Source organism: Protomyctophum bolini (genome assembly GCF_963924005.1).
Source record: "Protomyctophum bolini genome assembly, chromosome: 9".
In the NCBI taxonomy this organism is placed as follows: domain Eukaryota; kingdom Metazoa; phylum Chordata; class Actinopteri; order Myctophiformes; family Myctophidae; genus Protomyctophum; species Protomyctophum bolini.
The window spans coordinates 34,618,249-34,633,618 of record NC_137870.1 but is presented as its reverse complement, the minus strand read 5'-3'; the positions used below and the strand labels follow the sequence as shown (position 1 = coordinate 34,633,618).

Below are 15,370 nucleotides of genomic sequence, written 5' to 3'. Positions count from 1 at the left end.
AGGCTTTGATGTTAGACCCGTCTTTGTTTGGGACCCTTTTTCTCATTTGATTGTGTCTTGTGCTCATATACGAAATTGGCAGAGAGCTGCATTTTTCTGAGGTGTTCTGTGTGTGTGTGTGTGTGTGTGTGTGTGAGCAGGGCAGACCGTAAGGCTATAGCTTGGTTGGTTGGTTGTTTCTCAGGGGAGAGGGCTGTAGTGGGGTGTGGGCCTGGGGGGATGGTAGGGTGGTGTTGGGGGGGGGGGAGAGAGGGTGGGGGTCTTCCTCTGGCGGTTAAAGGGGAACACGGCTCACGGCAAGGAGGGGATGAAAGACTCCGTCCGTGTCAGTCACTTACCCCTCCCTTTGGTAAATAAAGGTTTCTGACAACAAAGCAGAGCGAGCGCTCCACTGGCCTTTAGTGGATAAATAAAAAAAGACAACAACACTAAGGGGGGGGAGAGAGAGAGAGAGAGAGAGAGAGAGAAGGGAGGAGAAAGAGGCGAAGAGAGACGGTGAAAAGAGCAACAACAAACACGTTCCGTTCTCGCGACTGGAAGTGTGTTGGTTTTTATGGAGTAGAGTAGAGTAGTGCAATAGGCAGAGGATCCAAACAAAACAAGGTCATCCTTCAGTTTAAATCAACACTTTGCAAGGCTGGTGGAGAGAGAGAGAGAGAGAGAGAGAGAGAGAGAGGGGGGGGAGAGAGAGAGAGAGAGAGAGAGAGAGAGAGAGAGAGAGAGAGAGAGAGAGAGAGAGAGAGAGGAGAACAGAAAGGGGAAGGAGAGGGCAGATCCTTCAACAGCACCATACAGTACTTACGGTCCTATGATAAAAAAAAAGTGACCCTTATTGCTTAACGAGAGACACAGGATTTTGCTGAGTCCAGTTTTCATTACTTATCATTGAAGCAGCTAAAATGGTTGTGGGTTTGGGAAAGGTCACATTATAGAAATAAAGGTAATGCGTTCGGCAGGGACGCGCGCACCAAGACTGCGTTTTTGTTTTTATTATTGCATGATGGATAAATTACAAACATTAAGGCTGGGTAGCCGAAACGTCTATCATTGATGCATACTGATGCACACACACACAGTACACACACACACACACACACACACACACACACACACTACAGACTGGGCCATATATCGACACTACTGTATATCGAGGACGTGATATGAGACTATCTGGGATTTTGGATTGCATTGCAAGTGTTGTCTTTTCCTGGTTTTGCAGGATGCATTAAAGTAAAGTCATGTCATTTCCTGAACTTACTGTGCCGTTATACAACAGCATGCCATATTATTTGTACTTCATCCAACTTACTTGTTATTACCGTTTAATTATTTATAATACACCTTTTTATTCTGTGAAAGCACCGCTATATATAATATCTTTCACAGTATAGAAGTGAAAACATGGCTTGTATTTTGGTCACAAATGTTGTGATATGATTTGATCCACATTGCTCGGCCTTAACACACACATACCCAGGAGCAGTTCCTCTCGTAGAGCAAGGCAGCAACACCCCAAACCACCTGCTCCACACACACACACACACACACACACACACACACACACACACACACACACACACACACACACACACACACACACACACACACACACACACACACACACACACACACACACACACACACACACACACACACACACACACACACACACACACACACACACACACATACAAAGAAAACATCCCCCGTGGCCACCTGAGAGGGGAACTGCCGTTCCTGGTGTTAAGGAAGGTGGTGTGAGGCCCACTAGCCAGACCTCACAGCCCGTCACCTAACATAAACACCTGTTAATGGCACTTCTCCATGCTTTCATTTCTCTACGCCTTGCCCCACTTTCCATTTATTCTACCACTCAGTGTCGTGTACTGTACTCCATGGCAGGTGAGCTCAGAGCCTGTCTGTGTGGGCCGTGTGCATGTTTATTCTAATGATCAAACAATCGATCGTGTTCCAGCCTGGATCAATGGAACCAATGCAGTAAACTCTTAAGTCTTAAGTTCCTATTTATTGGCACTGGTACCACAATGAAAACAAACACCATGGCATTTCTTTACATACAGTAACATTCTTTTAACAAGTTAACTGCCACCGGGTGGCGATAGAGGGTTGTTAGCTGCGCCAGCCAGACTAGGGCAGATTACCATGTTTTCATATCCGTTTTCCGTTTTCAGACCTCCATTGTAAGAAACTTATGCTAACATTCCCTCACAATGTTTATCTTTCACCAGAAACGTTAACATGTCGGGTGCGATGTGATGAAAAAAGAAATCTCAAATCAGATCCGAACATCGGATGATGATCACCATGGACAGTTTCAGTCATAACAGCCAAAGAAGATCCTACTTTTAATGGGACCCTATGGGATGCGCACGCACGTCTCCTGGTGCTGGGGTTGACAAAAAAAATACATTTTTCTCCTAGTATAATCATAGCTGATGATCATGTTTTAGGGGCTGGGGAAATCACAGAACTCCATCTTTAATAATAAAAAACATAACTAAACTATGGTGGGAATTGCTTAAGACGTACTCGTCTCCACCCACTGTCCCATTTCCCCTGCTCTCTCTCCCTTTTATGCCAGGTCTGGCCCCTAAACCCAGGCAGCAGAGCATCATGGGATGGTGACCTTGCACACACGGCCCATAGTAGCGGTGGTCGGCACGACAAGCCATCAAGCAGATGTACAGCAGCTCATCACATACAGTGAAATATGCTCTCTCTTGTTATAAGTCATTTTACACTTGGTTGACTGCTGAAAATAGTGCGTTGTGAGCTTGTATATCTGCTATTTTCAGCAAGTGTAAAATCAGCCATTACGACACCATCAAGGCTGGCAAAAATACATTTTAGTCGACTAAGTCTTATGATATTTAGTCGACTAAAACTAGACTAACACTAAAACATTCCAGGTGAATAAAATGTGACTGAAACAAAATTAAAACCATGGGCCTGGGCCGTGGCTCAGTGGTCCAGGCACCTTGGCTGGTAACCCAGTCTGGCAGTGTGCCGTGGGTTCGACTCCCGATCCCGACGGCCTTTACTGCATGTCACCCCCCCATCTCGCTCCCCATTTCCTGTCAGCCTACTGGCTGTCCCTCCATAAAAAAAATAATAAAGACGAAAGACTGACTGACTAAAACTTAAATAAAGATTTTCCTCAAAATCAACACTGTCAGTCTCTCCAGGGCTGCATGGGTCACGTGGCCATGCTGTTTTCTGCCCCCTCATTGGCAGCACTCTCTCTAGTCTACACCTCTCTGGTGTGTACTGTGTACCAGGTGGATAATTAATGACAGTACCTGTCTGTCTTCCAGGCATAATTACAGACGTCACAGGCGTGACATGAGGCCAAGTGTTGAAGCTGCTCTGCCGTTAGTGAGGCTAAACCCTGACGCTAGCACTTTGCCCTGCTAACACAACATGCTGCTGAAATATTAATGACTAATGTACGGCACGGTGCTATTACACGCATTGCCTGTGTGTGGGGGTGTGTATTCGTTTATGGGTGAATATCTGCACTTCAATGCAATGGCTGCATTTCATTTTGGGCTGGGTGAGAGGTTGAGAGTACTAGGGTTGCAATTATGTCACATCTCAAACTCGAAGAACTTAAATATACAATCAGGGGCTCCACTCAGAAATATACCAGTATTTTAGAGTTTGGCAACTGTTTCTAACCTTCTTTGCGACATAGTGGTAGAGTGGTAAACCACCACGGAGAAAAATTATCTAAAATAGCATAAATAGCAGATATACAAGCTTACAACACAATCAAGTATTTAAGCTATGTTCCGCTAAAAAATGATCAGCGTCAGTGATTTCTTCGTATATTTAAGTTATGCGTCATGTCTGCCCTGTGCAATTTGTGATTACGAAGCCAAAAAGGCAAACAGAAAATAGAAATACATGGTTAATCGCAATTATTGGTGCGACATTGTGGCATAAAGAATGGTTGAATATTGAATGAATGGATGAATTAACTGATGGATGACAGAGGCACACAATGAACACCTGCTGCCGACACCTGGTCAGCTCCACCCACAGCTCACCTACAACCGTCCCTGCTGTGACGTGGAGCAGTGGGTTCACACCAGAACGCTCTGTGTGTGTGCTGCCATGCACTCATCTGCTCTGATACGCGCAGCCGCGCACGAACGCGCACACATGCCAGATCTGCCTGCTCACATCAAAGAGAATAAACATTAATGGCAAATAGGTAATCTGCTCCTCTTGTCTGTTTTACATTTCAGGGCAAGATTTGCTGCCTCTGGGGTGGGGTGGGGTGGAGTGGGGGGGCTAGTTCTCCTCTGATTGAGAGAGAGAAAGAAGGGAAAGAAAGAAAAAGAATAAAAGGGAGAAACAAAGAGAACGAGAGACGGAAATAAGTAAAGCCAGAAAGAGAGAGGAGAGAGAGAGAGAGAGAGAGAGGCGTAGGAGTTTGAGCGATAGATGGTAAACACACCATAGAGCATTATTCTTATTTCATGTATCTCTTTATTTTTTATTTATACATTAGAGATGGAAAGAGAGGTAATAATATTCCCTCCCTCCCTCCCGCCCACGGCGGCACAAAACTATGGTCCTAATCTTCTCTGCGATATTCCAATTCACACGTTATTATTCTCATTTCTTCTGAATAATGCTCCTCATCCAGCCCCCCATCCATCCTATCTCCCTCTTTTGTCATCCTTTCACCTCTTCTCCCCACACACACTCTCTCTCTCCTCCTACACCCCCCCCCTCCCCCCATCATTCCATTTGAACTTATTCTCTCTGCAACTACAGTTCCTATTGGTACATCTCCCTTCTCTCTCTGCTCCTCCTTCGTATGCTGGACATGGCTGCGGGTTAAAGTGGTGGTCGGGGGGGGTGGAAGGCAGGAGGAGCCTCATATCCCTGTCTGCGTATCAATCATGAGGCGCTGTCCACTCAATCCCACTCTGATCCATCAGCCCGGGCCTCATGCATGGGCAGCCCAGCTCAGGAAGCCTCATCCCCGACCCGGGAGCCTCCAACACACACACACACACTCACGCTCCAGTGAGTGATGGGAGATGGAGCAACTGTACGTGGCATGGTCCCAACCCAACCCCTTGCTTTATTCCTGGACCGCACGTACCCAACACATGAACTATGTACCCAACACATGAAAATAGCCACTCTACAACCTCACAGCGCGTCGCAAACACATGCATGTAGCCGATCTATACATGCATTGCTTGTAGATCGGCAATTTTTTGGCTGAGAAATGTGGTGTTAAGGGAAAAGGGGACTGGGATACTGCGGTCACAGAAGTATATATGGTTTAAGACAAGTGAATGCAGAATGCGGGGGGTGTACTGGAGGCTTAGCCGGTTAGGGAGCTGCTGTACCGTGTGACCACACTGCTCCCGGTTCGATTCCCACCTCGGAGGACCCGTATAATATACTGTATGTGTATGTAGTACTAGTGAAGACTTTGAAGGAATTTAATGAACATGCTGGAACATGGCTGGATGGTAACCACAAGGTTGCCAGTTCGAACCCGGGCTCCCCCAGAGTTAGTGTTGAAGTGTCCTTGAGCAAGACACTGAACCCCTAATTGCTCCTGATGTGCTGGTTGGTACCTTGCATGGTTTCCGACCGCCATCAGTGTATGAATGTGTGTGTGAATGTAATGCACAATCTATGTAAAGCGCCTTGGATAAAGGCGCTATATAAATGCACCATTTACCATTCATGTGACATCACAATGACCTTGATCTTTGACCAATGAGAGTGGTGACGTTCATGCCAGATGTAATCAAGTCCCTCAAAAGATAGCATGTTATCGACGCTGGTATGGACGAACGGATGAATAGGTGAAAACAGAATGCCTCCGTCTACTGGTGACTACTATATTCCAGGACAAATACACGGTTTAGGTAAATATAACCTCATTGCTGTTCTTAGTGCCTCGACTATACCACAACAAAGTGAACAAACAATGTAAGATTTAAAAGAAGAATAAAACTATATAAAGCTGGAGATACTTTGCCTTAACTATTCCCATGCACTAACAGCCTGTAGAACAAAAAATGACGCTGGTGGTGGTGGTCTCACCAATGGCTGCAGGGGACCCCGTATAGTTCCAGTTATATTACTGAGCTAATGTAGCCTGGCCAAGCCTGTGTGATCCCTGGTCTAGAGGGGTTGGTGCCGGCACCAAGAAAGTGGTGGATCGTATTGGTTCACCGATCTGAGAACACTGACATTTCACCAAATTTGGCGTGACGCGACCTCAGCATTATTGGTTGTTTGGTTTAGCGAAATACAAGGTAAGTGGGCTTCCTGTATGCCAGAATTTCCAATGCGTTTCCTCAGGCTTTAAAATTTTGAGCCGAATGTGCGAAAGCCTTGTTAACGAGGCTAGACCTAATGTAACAACATTGAAAACAATGTTGCAATGTAGACAGGAGGCTGCATCCAATAGCACCAACCAACCAAACAGTTACACACCGACACAAAATATGCAACGACAACCTGCACATCATTTGTCGGCAATGCCATTATGGACGCCCACCGCACACCCACCCCCCCCCCCCCACCCCAGCCCCAGCTCCAACTCCCCCTTTACTCCGCCACGTAGCGTTCAACCGCCTCCAACCGACCCACCTGCTCCTCGCTCGTCGCCGCTAAGCCGATTACACAACGCAGGCCTTCCTAATCACGGCACTGCGTTTGTAAACACACTCATATCATCGACTGTAATTCTAAACCTTCCCCTTAATCCGCCAGCACCTTTCATCTAAGCACCGCGCCAGTAATGCCATTTAATCACCAGCGACACTGTCCGCGGCTGCGACTTGTACCACATTACATACACAAGTATAGCATGTGATGAATTAGAGGGGGTGGGGGGGTGGGGGTGGGGTTGGGCCTATATGTACAGTCTTCTCTGCCAAGTTCAAACGGCAAATTTGGTGCGGCTTTTTACCAATTTGTGACTAGCCCAGACGTTATTGTTGGAGCTTAAATAACAGCAACTGACTCTGGACATCATCGTGAACCACTCCTCCGCTCTGAGCTCTGTCCTCCCTTCATCCAAACACCTCTGTAATGAAGATATGAAAACCCTGCTTCCTTTGTGATTGAAATGACTCCACGCTCCCCCACAGCCACACACACACGTAAACACAGTGCTTTTCTCACGCATATATTACGACAACCGTTTCTGCACTTTGCAGGCACATTATGTGCGCATTTGCGTTTGTGTGTGTGTGCGTGCATGCATGCGTACGAGTGTGAGAGAGAGAGGGATTTAAAAACAGCACAGTTTACTGGTTCATTAGCACCAGATTAGCTATGCTAATGACATGGATCACCACACACAGAGAACCCCCCCCCTCCTTTATGTTCCTGAAAGGGTGTGTGTGTGTGTGTGTGTGTGTGTGTGTATCTGTAATCTATCGCATGGATTAATGTGTCCCGTACCCATAAAAAAAGAAAAACTATTGTCCTATAACAATCATAATTCTGCAAAGCATGTATGGCTAATGATGTTGTAATTGCATTAACGAGTTAAAGGAGGGCTGTTCCCAGAAGAGGGGAGGAGCAGGGTGGAGATGTCTCCTGATTGGATGTGATCCAGCGGCTTCATTAGCACTGACTCACACAACTTACTCTGTCAATTAACACACTAGAGCCCCGCCCACATATTGGACACCATTATTTGACTTTTTTAATAATCTGCAATTATCAAGGCCGATGTGTCCTGATTTTGGACCACTTTCAACCTGGCGTACCAATTTAGGGCACATCGTAGGTGAAAAAATGCAATCATAATTTACAAGCTCACAAGGTCAACAAGTCGTGGGCTACTTCTGAAATGAAACTTCTGAAAATGAAATAGTTTTTTGTAATGTATAAGTTATTTTCATATATTAAGTTTAACATCTACTTTTTTTCTATCAGAAAGTTATTTTCATTTATTTATTTGCTAATAAAAAGGGAAATGTTCTGTGAATGAATACTGCCTCCGTGCCTCGTTTTGATAAGGCTGTGTGCTAGGATTGCTCATTTAAGAAAAATGTCTGTGAAGTTTTACTGGAGAAGGGATAATGCATGCGTTGTGTTCCAACTCGATTTCCAGCAGCACCAATGCGCGGAGAGAGAGAGTTGCGCCAGCAATGCGATCTTAAATGTTATGTCTCAGGTTGTATTGGTGTAAATATAATTATTAATAAATCCGAATGGCTCGAATTGAAATCCGAAATCCGAATGGCTTGAATTGCTCGAATCCACGTGGGTTTTTAAAACGAATATCCGAATCCAATTTTTGGACAATTACGGCAGCACTAAAGTGTAGGTTCTGCCGTAGTAGAAAGGGCTGCGACGGCAAGCAGGTTTATGTATCGAGCACTGATCCATTTCCGGTCGCCGGAGTTGGACTGCCATAGCCGTCCTGCATGTCTGTCCCCCTGTTGTACCTGTCTCTCTGCTATCCTACCTGCATGTCTGTCCCCCTGTTGTACCTGTCTCTCTGCTATCCTACCTGCATGTCTGTCCCCCTGTTGTACCTGTCTCTCTGCTATCCTACCTGCATGTCTGTCCCCCTGTTGTACCTGTCTCTCTGCTATCCTACCTGCATGTCTGTCCCGCTGTTGTACCTGTCTCTCTGCTATCCTACCTGCATGTCTGTCCCCCTGTTTTACCTGTCTCTCCTACCTGCATGTCTGTCCCCCTGTTGTACCTGTCTCTCTGCTATCCTACCTGCTCTGTCCAGTATTCCATGGCTCTCTATTGTCCTACATAATGAATAAAACTAAAACAAAGAAAAGGGGCTGTAGAAGTGACATCATGCCGGCTCGGTAGACCCATAATTGCGGGCAGGAGGGGCCATTTTAGTGCACATGGTGTAAAGTAGCTGAAAGAGGGACAGGGCAGGCTGAGGAGCGTGTTGCACGGCTGTCACTGACACACAAGTACACATGCATACAGTTATGTTTCACTTAACCTCGCGTTACCACCTCGGAGGAAAGCCTGGTATTCGTTACAAACTGACCCGTGTGATCTGGTCTAGGCTACGGTCGGATACAGAAAAAAATTAAATAAATAGGGGTTCCGGTTTGCCAATCCACATTTACATGCTGAATCAAGTATACCTATAGTGGTATGCCTACACTATCCCAGTTCACTCCCATATGGGGCAATGACCAGTTTGTACCTGCCAAAAATGATGGAGGCTTTAAGTTATGGAACAGCAAAGGTATCAAGAAAATAATGGACCTTTACACTGATGGAGTGATGCTCTCATTTGAACACTTATGTCAAAGATACCAAATCCCAAATAAACATTTTTTTAAATATCTACAGTTAAAAAGCTACATTTCATCAAAATATGTTCGGATAATGTATATACCACCCCTATCAATACTTGAGAAAACTTTGATCTCAGAAGAGAAGGGAGGCATATCGGTATACTATAACCTGTTAGTTGACTACAGTACTGATTCAACAATAGAAAAATTAAATGCTTGGAAACTAGACATTCAAGAAGACATCGATGAGACAGAGTGGAAACAGGCATGTTTAAAAGCACAAAAACAGACCATAAACACAAGGTTTAAACTACTTCAATATAAATGGTTAATGAGAATGTATATAACCCCTGTTAAACTCCATCATATGTCCGCTAGTATTCCAGATGTGTGTACTAAATGTTTAACAGAGAAAGGTACCCTATTTCATTGTATGTGGGAGTGTCCTAAAATGAAAATATTTTGGAATGGAGTTATAACGTGTCTGTCGGAAATATCTAGAACTACAGTTCCGCTAAACGCAAAACTCTGTATACTTGGAATATATCCAAAGAACTTTCTACAGACAACTAACCAGACAAAAATCTTGGATTTTGGACTTCTTCAAGCAAGGAGAGCTGTTGCACTATGCTGGAAAAACACAGACGCTCCAACACTGAGGATGTGGCAAAAGGAAATTATGAACTGTATTGGACTGGAAAGACTTACGTATATAGTTAGGGGCAGACAGAACGATTTTGCCCAGCTGTGGGAGACATATATGAATATGAATACTATACAGACTATTGTTTAAGAGGAAAGGAAACAGAACTGAAAACTAAAGACTACAAATGTTTTATTTATTTATTTATATATTTATTTTTATTTATTTATTTATTTAGATACTTATTTTGTGAATATACAAGTGCAAGTGTGTGTGTGAGTGAGTGAATGTACTGTATGTAATGTATGTTAAAAAAAAGCCAATAAAAATATTATTGAAAAAAAAAAAAAGTATACCTATAGTAGTTTAGTCTCGCCAGTCGCTACGAGTTGGAATAGAAGATAATTCCTATAAGCTAAACTACGCTGCATCAAGAGTATTATTGGGTATACTAACGCAAACCTAACCTAAGCAAACACAACAGTCTCCTTATTGCTACACTGATGTTACACAGTATGATCTGTAAAGAATTAGTATTTCCCTATGCAGGCTTGTCACACACAGTTATTGTGCAGTGCAGTGCACTGCACTGCACAATAACGCCTGGACTCAAATCGTACGTATGTACTGTATGTGCAAACAGACAATACCACATGTTAACTTGATGGTTGAGCCAACTAAATATATACTGATAATAGTTACATCTAATATATTTCAAATGTATTAGAAATGTCAAACTCATAATTTGTGTGTATGTGTGTGAATGTGTGTGAGTGTGAGTGTGTGTGTGTGTGTGTGTGTGTGTGTGTGTGAGAGTGTGTTTGTGTGTGTGTGTACCTCCTGTCGCGGCTGCGTGACCTGTGTGAACGGTGGCTTTTTCGCTCTGCACTGCGACTCCTCCTCCTACGAGATGAACCATGAGACGAACTGCTGCTGGAGCGTCTTCTACGCCTGAGGGAGGCACACACACACACACACACACACACACACACACACACACACACACACACACACACACACACACACACACACACACACACACACACACACACACACACACACACACACACACACACACACACACACACACACACACACACACACACACACACACACACACACACACACACACACACACACACACACACACACACACACACACACACACGACTCTCTTTATAATTATAATTGTACATAATGACATAAACAAAGGCTCCTTACATTGTGCATTTGTTATTGCAGATACATACATAGACCTCAGGTGTCACAGCAACAACGCAGCAGGCACCAACATCAGGACAGATACACAGAGTAGGAAGTCACAACGAAGTGAAGTGGTAGAATACTGGAGAGTAGCCGTTGTATTCTTTCATACTATTTGCACTGCTATTTCTTTAAAAAATAAATCTGCTATCCTTTTTGCTGCAATGTCGAGGAGCCAAAAAAACTAGGATATTACTCTTATACAGTACTTGTATATATATATGTAAGCTTTCATCTGGCATCATTAACTCTGGCGTCTCAAAGTAACATCATAACAGACCATCACTTGGATGTCCTTATATATAGAGTTCATAATTCACAGTTAAATAAATAAATAATCGCACGTCTATCAAATCCTTCCCACACCGTGTCCCTTGCCACCTCCAGCTCAGAGCTGTGCAGCTTCCCACAACATCCCTGCTAACCATTCTAACTCCATGTGCATACAGTATATAAATATACCTTTTTATTTATTTAACTTTAGTTTGCAGGTCATACCAGGCCCAAATGTGTCCTTAACACAATCAGCGCCGGAGTTCTTTCAAAATAGGAGCTCTGGGGTGCCGGAAAGACGTGGCCGCTTTTACTCTTTGTTAAGACCTGAGGCCGATTCTAAAAAAGGCCTTCTAAATCCTGACCCGAGTTTTCTGTTGCTGTATATCAGCTAATGTTACAAAAAGGGTTTCCCAGATTGAAAGGTATAACAACGAAAAGGGTTTCCAGCCTAAATGGGTTAACCAAAAATCTGAAAAGTACAATAAAGCCCGCACATCCGATTTATAATCTAATCGTAGCCCTCTGAATTGGAATTAAATCAAATCGTTGGGTACCTAGACTACATTTGTTAATCCAATAGATCTTATATAACCGGGTGGTTGTATTTCGTCTCCCTGCTCTTCTATTGAGACATATAAATAGATTGTATCCAAGGTCATGTCTCACCTAGACACGGATTTTGACCTGATGGTAAAGATTTTATCCCCCGAGCAAGCTCAATGGTATAAATATCTGCACTTGCGCAGGAAACAGGTTCAAATCCAGGGTAGAAGAGTTAAGTTTTGTAGGCCTGCTTTTATGTGGCTGCATCATAATGTGTGTGTTCACACGTGTGTGTGTGTGTGTGTGTGTGTGTGTGTGTGTGTGTGTGTGTGTGTACGTGCGCACACACAGCTTCTATTCTGTATCTACCGGTACTACTAAATATGAACACACAAATACACACACAGCTTGCAAACAGTTTGAACAATATTAATTATTAAAAAAAAAGAAAAATCTTTCAGCAAAGCCAAAACACTCAAATCTGTTTAGCCCCAAAAAAAAAGGAAAAACAGTGTCTGGGGTCCGCTGGGAACTGGAGACAGAGGAGAGAAGAGAACAAGCGCTACAAATGACACAGATTCTGTAACGGGGAGAGAACCATTAGTGTTCTAAAAGAGTGGATCCCATGAGCGGAGCCTCACAACACACCCAGCACAGAGACAGAACACACACAGGGGACCGCGGCGGAACCAGCTGCCTGGGACGTTTCATTTGAACGGGGGGCGGGGGGGGGGGGGGGGGCATAAGCAGCACTCTTGTAACGCTGATGCACAAGTTAATATGATTAAACAGAATGTTTTATAAACCCCCCCCCCACCCCCCCGCCCCCCCAGTGCATGAGCCGTTTTGCGTGCAAATGGTAGGAAAGTATATCCAAATTAGGATGGAACACAGTGGTGCACGCAGTACACGTGCACCTTCCACACACACACACGCGCGCTGAACGGTGCATGCAGATGTACACTGTATACACACCAAGGGGATCATTGTGTATTCATATGATGAACTAGAGGTTCAGGGAGGGCTTTATCGTTAAATCTTGTGTACACGGGTTCGTACATGAGACGAGAACATGCAGCAGCATAACGTAATAATAGGCATTACGAACAGAAAAGAAAATAGCAGACACAAAACTACTGTAGGCTAATGATATGGGAATGTACATATAAATATACAACATATACAAAACGTTGATACAACAGCAGCAGTTGGAACTTGTTCTGTGCCTGATTTGATTCAAGCTGTCAGTTTAATGTTTGGGTCAGAATGCACTCTCTTGGCCACAGATATCAGCGTAGCCGAGTGTTCGAAGCTAGTTTTGCAAGCGCCACAAGTCTTGTGCACAATGCCAGACTGCCACTAGGTACTTTGACATGGTTCTCATCACGTTACACTTCTTACAATATTAGTATTACCTTTATTAATTGTCCTATTAAACTAGCCCTCATCTCTCAGTGAGTTCTTCCATCACTGGTCTGCACTCTCCAGAAAGAAATCTCTCTCCCCCTCTCTCTCTCTCTCTCTCTCTCTCTCTGGTCACATAAGTAGAATGCAAAGAGATAAATAAAGTGGTTCAAAGAACCTAGGACACCAGCAAACATCAAACCTAGCATGTCTAAACAACATCCCATGTAAATAGCATGCTTAACATTTGTGGTCAAGACCAAAACAAATCTAAATAACAAAACGTGTGTACAAGTAACCAACATAGATCTCTCTCTCCCTCTCTCTCTCTCTCTCTCCCTCTCTCTCTCATGTACATGTGGCCTTGGTCAATTGATCGAAATGTATTGCTAATTGATAAGGGACTGCGGTCCCACAAGGTTTACGTTGCCCAGCCAGCCACACCCCACACAGACAGCCGAAGACTTCCCATCAGCGGTAATGGACCTTGACCAAGCTTCATAAATAATTACAATCAGATGGCCTTGTCTGAAGCCCCCCCCACACACACACACACACACACACACACACACACACACACACACAGTGTCAGTTATGCATGGATGTATAGACTGTGTACAGTGTGTAGTGTAGACACTCTCCAGGCTGCCTCCTGTGCCTTGAGGAAAAATGCCACAACAGCCACATAAAAGGTCCTTTGCTAAATGCACGGATTAAAGCTAAATAAAATCTCACCGCTGAAAATGTGTGTTATGACCAAAGTGATCTAATGTGTGATTTGTAAAAGAGACTGAATGGAGCCCCAAACACACCAGTGCCGTTTCCTCCTGTAAAAGGATGATGTTTTGGTAGTATTGTTCCTGTTTTTGAACAAGCTTTTCAAAAGCTCTAATAATTTTAAATAATAACCAACAATAGCCGATCTACAAGCTCTATTTTTGTTATGCAACATGCTTCCATAGAAGACAGACATGCTGACCTCTATGGAATCAAAATGGCTGAAATAAGTCGTGGCGACTGGTAACTTTAAAACATCTAAATGACATGAAGCTTTGAATACAGTGCGAGTTTCTAGCTTTCAATGTGTGGGCTTGCCTACAGATACAAGTAATATTCCTCTTCTATATGGTCCTCACAAATGCAAAATGTGCCGTCTGAAATAGTAATGTCAGTCTATTTTAAACTTGTATGGGCCTTGAATGGGTGGCGGTTGCCTAGCAATAAGCATCCTCTCTGAAGAGCCAACAACTGCGTTTTCCACAAATACAGTAAAAGTGTCTGAATTCTAACTATAACTATAATAACTATAACTACTGCCAAAGCCTAGAAATAAGCACATGGGTCATGTACATCAATTGGAAATCAAAGGTTCAATTGCAGAGTAACAATCAGCCTATGTACAGTATGTCAAGGGTGGTAATTTGTCTTACTTACAAGTTGTCATTATAAAAACATTAACCACTTAAGCGCTGCTACACTTTACTTTGTCGTACAGCGGGGTCGTGCGAAAAGGCAACCTACAAGCTTAATGTGGACGTTTTTGAAAGTCTGTTCTTTTATCGTCTATTATCAGCTTTATACTTTACGCATGCTGCACACCAGACGCATGGATTTGGCAAACAATTCAGCTATTAAAATATGGTCCTCAACAAGAAAAGTCTTTTGGCGCTCTACTGGCTCCTTTGGTCAGAAATAATCCATTTACTCCATCTCTCTCTGATGCAATAAATCACTTGTGGCACAGAAATTACGTTCACTCTTTCAAAGATTGTTTTATTGATAGAATATTTCCATCATTTGAACAGTTTCGAACATAAATTCGCTCAAATACTTACAACTTTGTAAAACAAACTACTACATCTTTGCCAATGGAATCCAAATTCTTTGTCAGATCCTTTGATTAAAAGGATTAAAGGCACTTATTAAAAGGCGTTATTGACTA

At 43.6% G+C, this 15,370-nt stretch overlaps 1 protein-coding gene across 1 annotated transcript in view; it reads right to left on the bottom strand.

The window, feature by feature from the left end:
- rsrc1 (arginine/serine-rich coiled-coil 1) overlaps positions 1–15,370 on the bottom strand; it is a 185,360-nt gene that overhangs the window by 165,238 nt on the left and 4,752 nt on the right. The window contains exon 3 of the mRNA XM_080772203.1: positions 10,780–10,893. Within this exon, the coding sequence (XP_080628329.1) occupies positions 10,780–10,893 (114 nt within the window). The remainder of the gene's footprint in view (positions 1–10,779; positions 10,894–15,370) is intronic.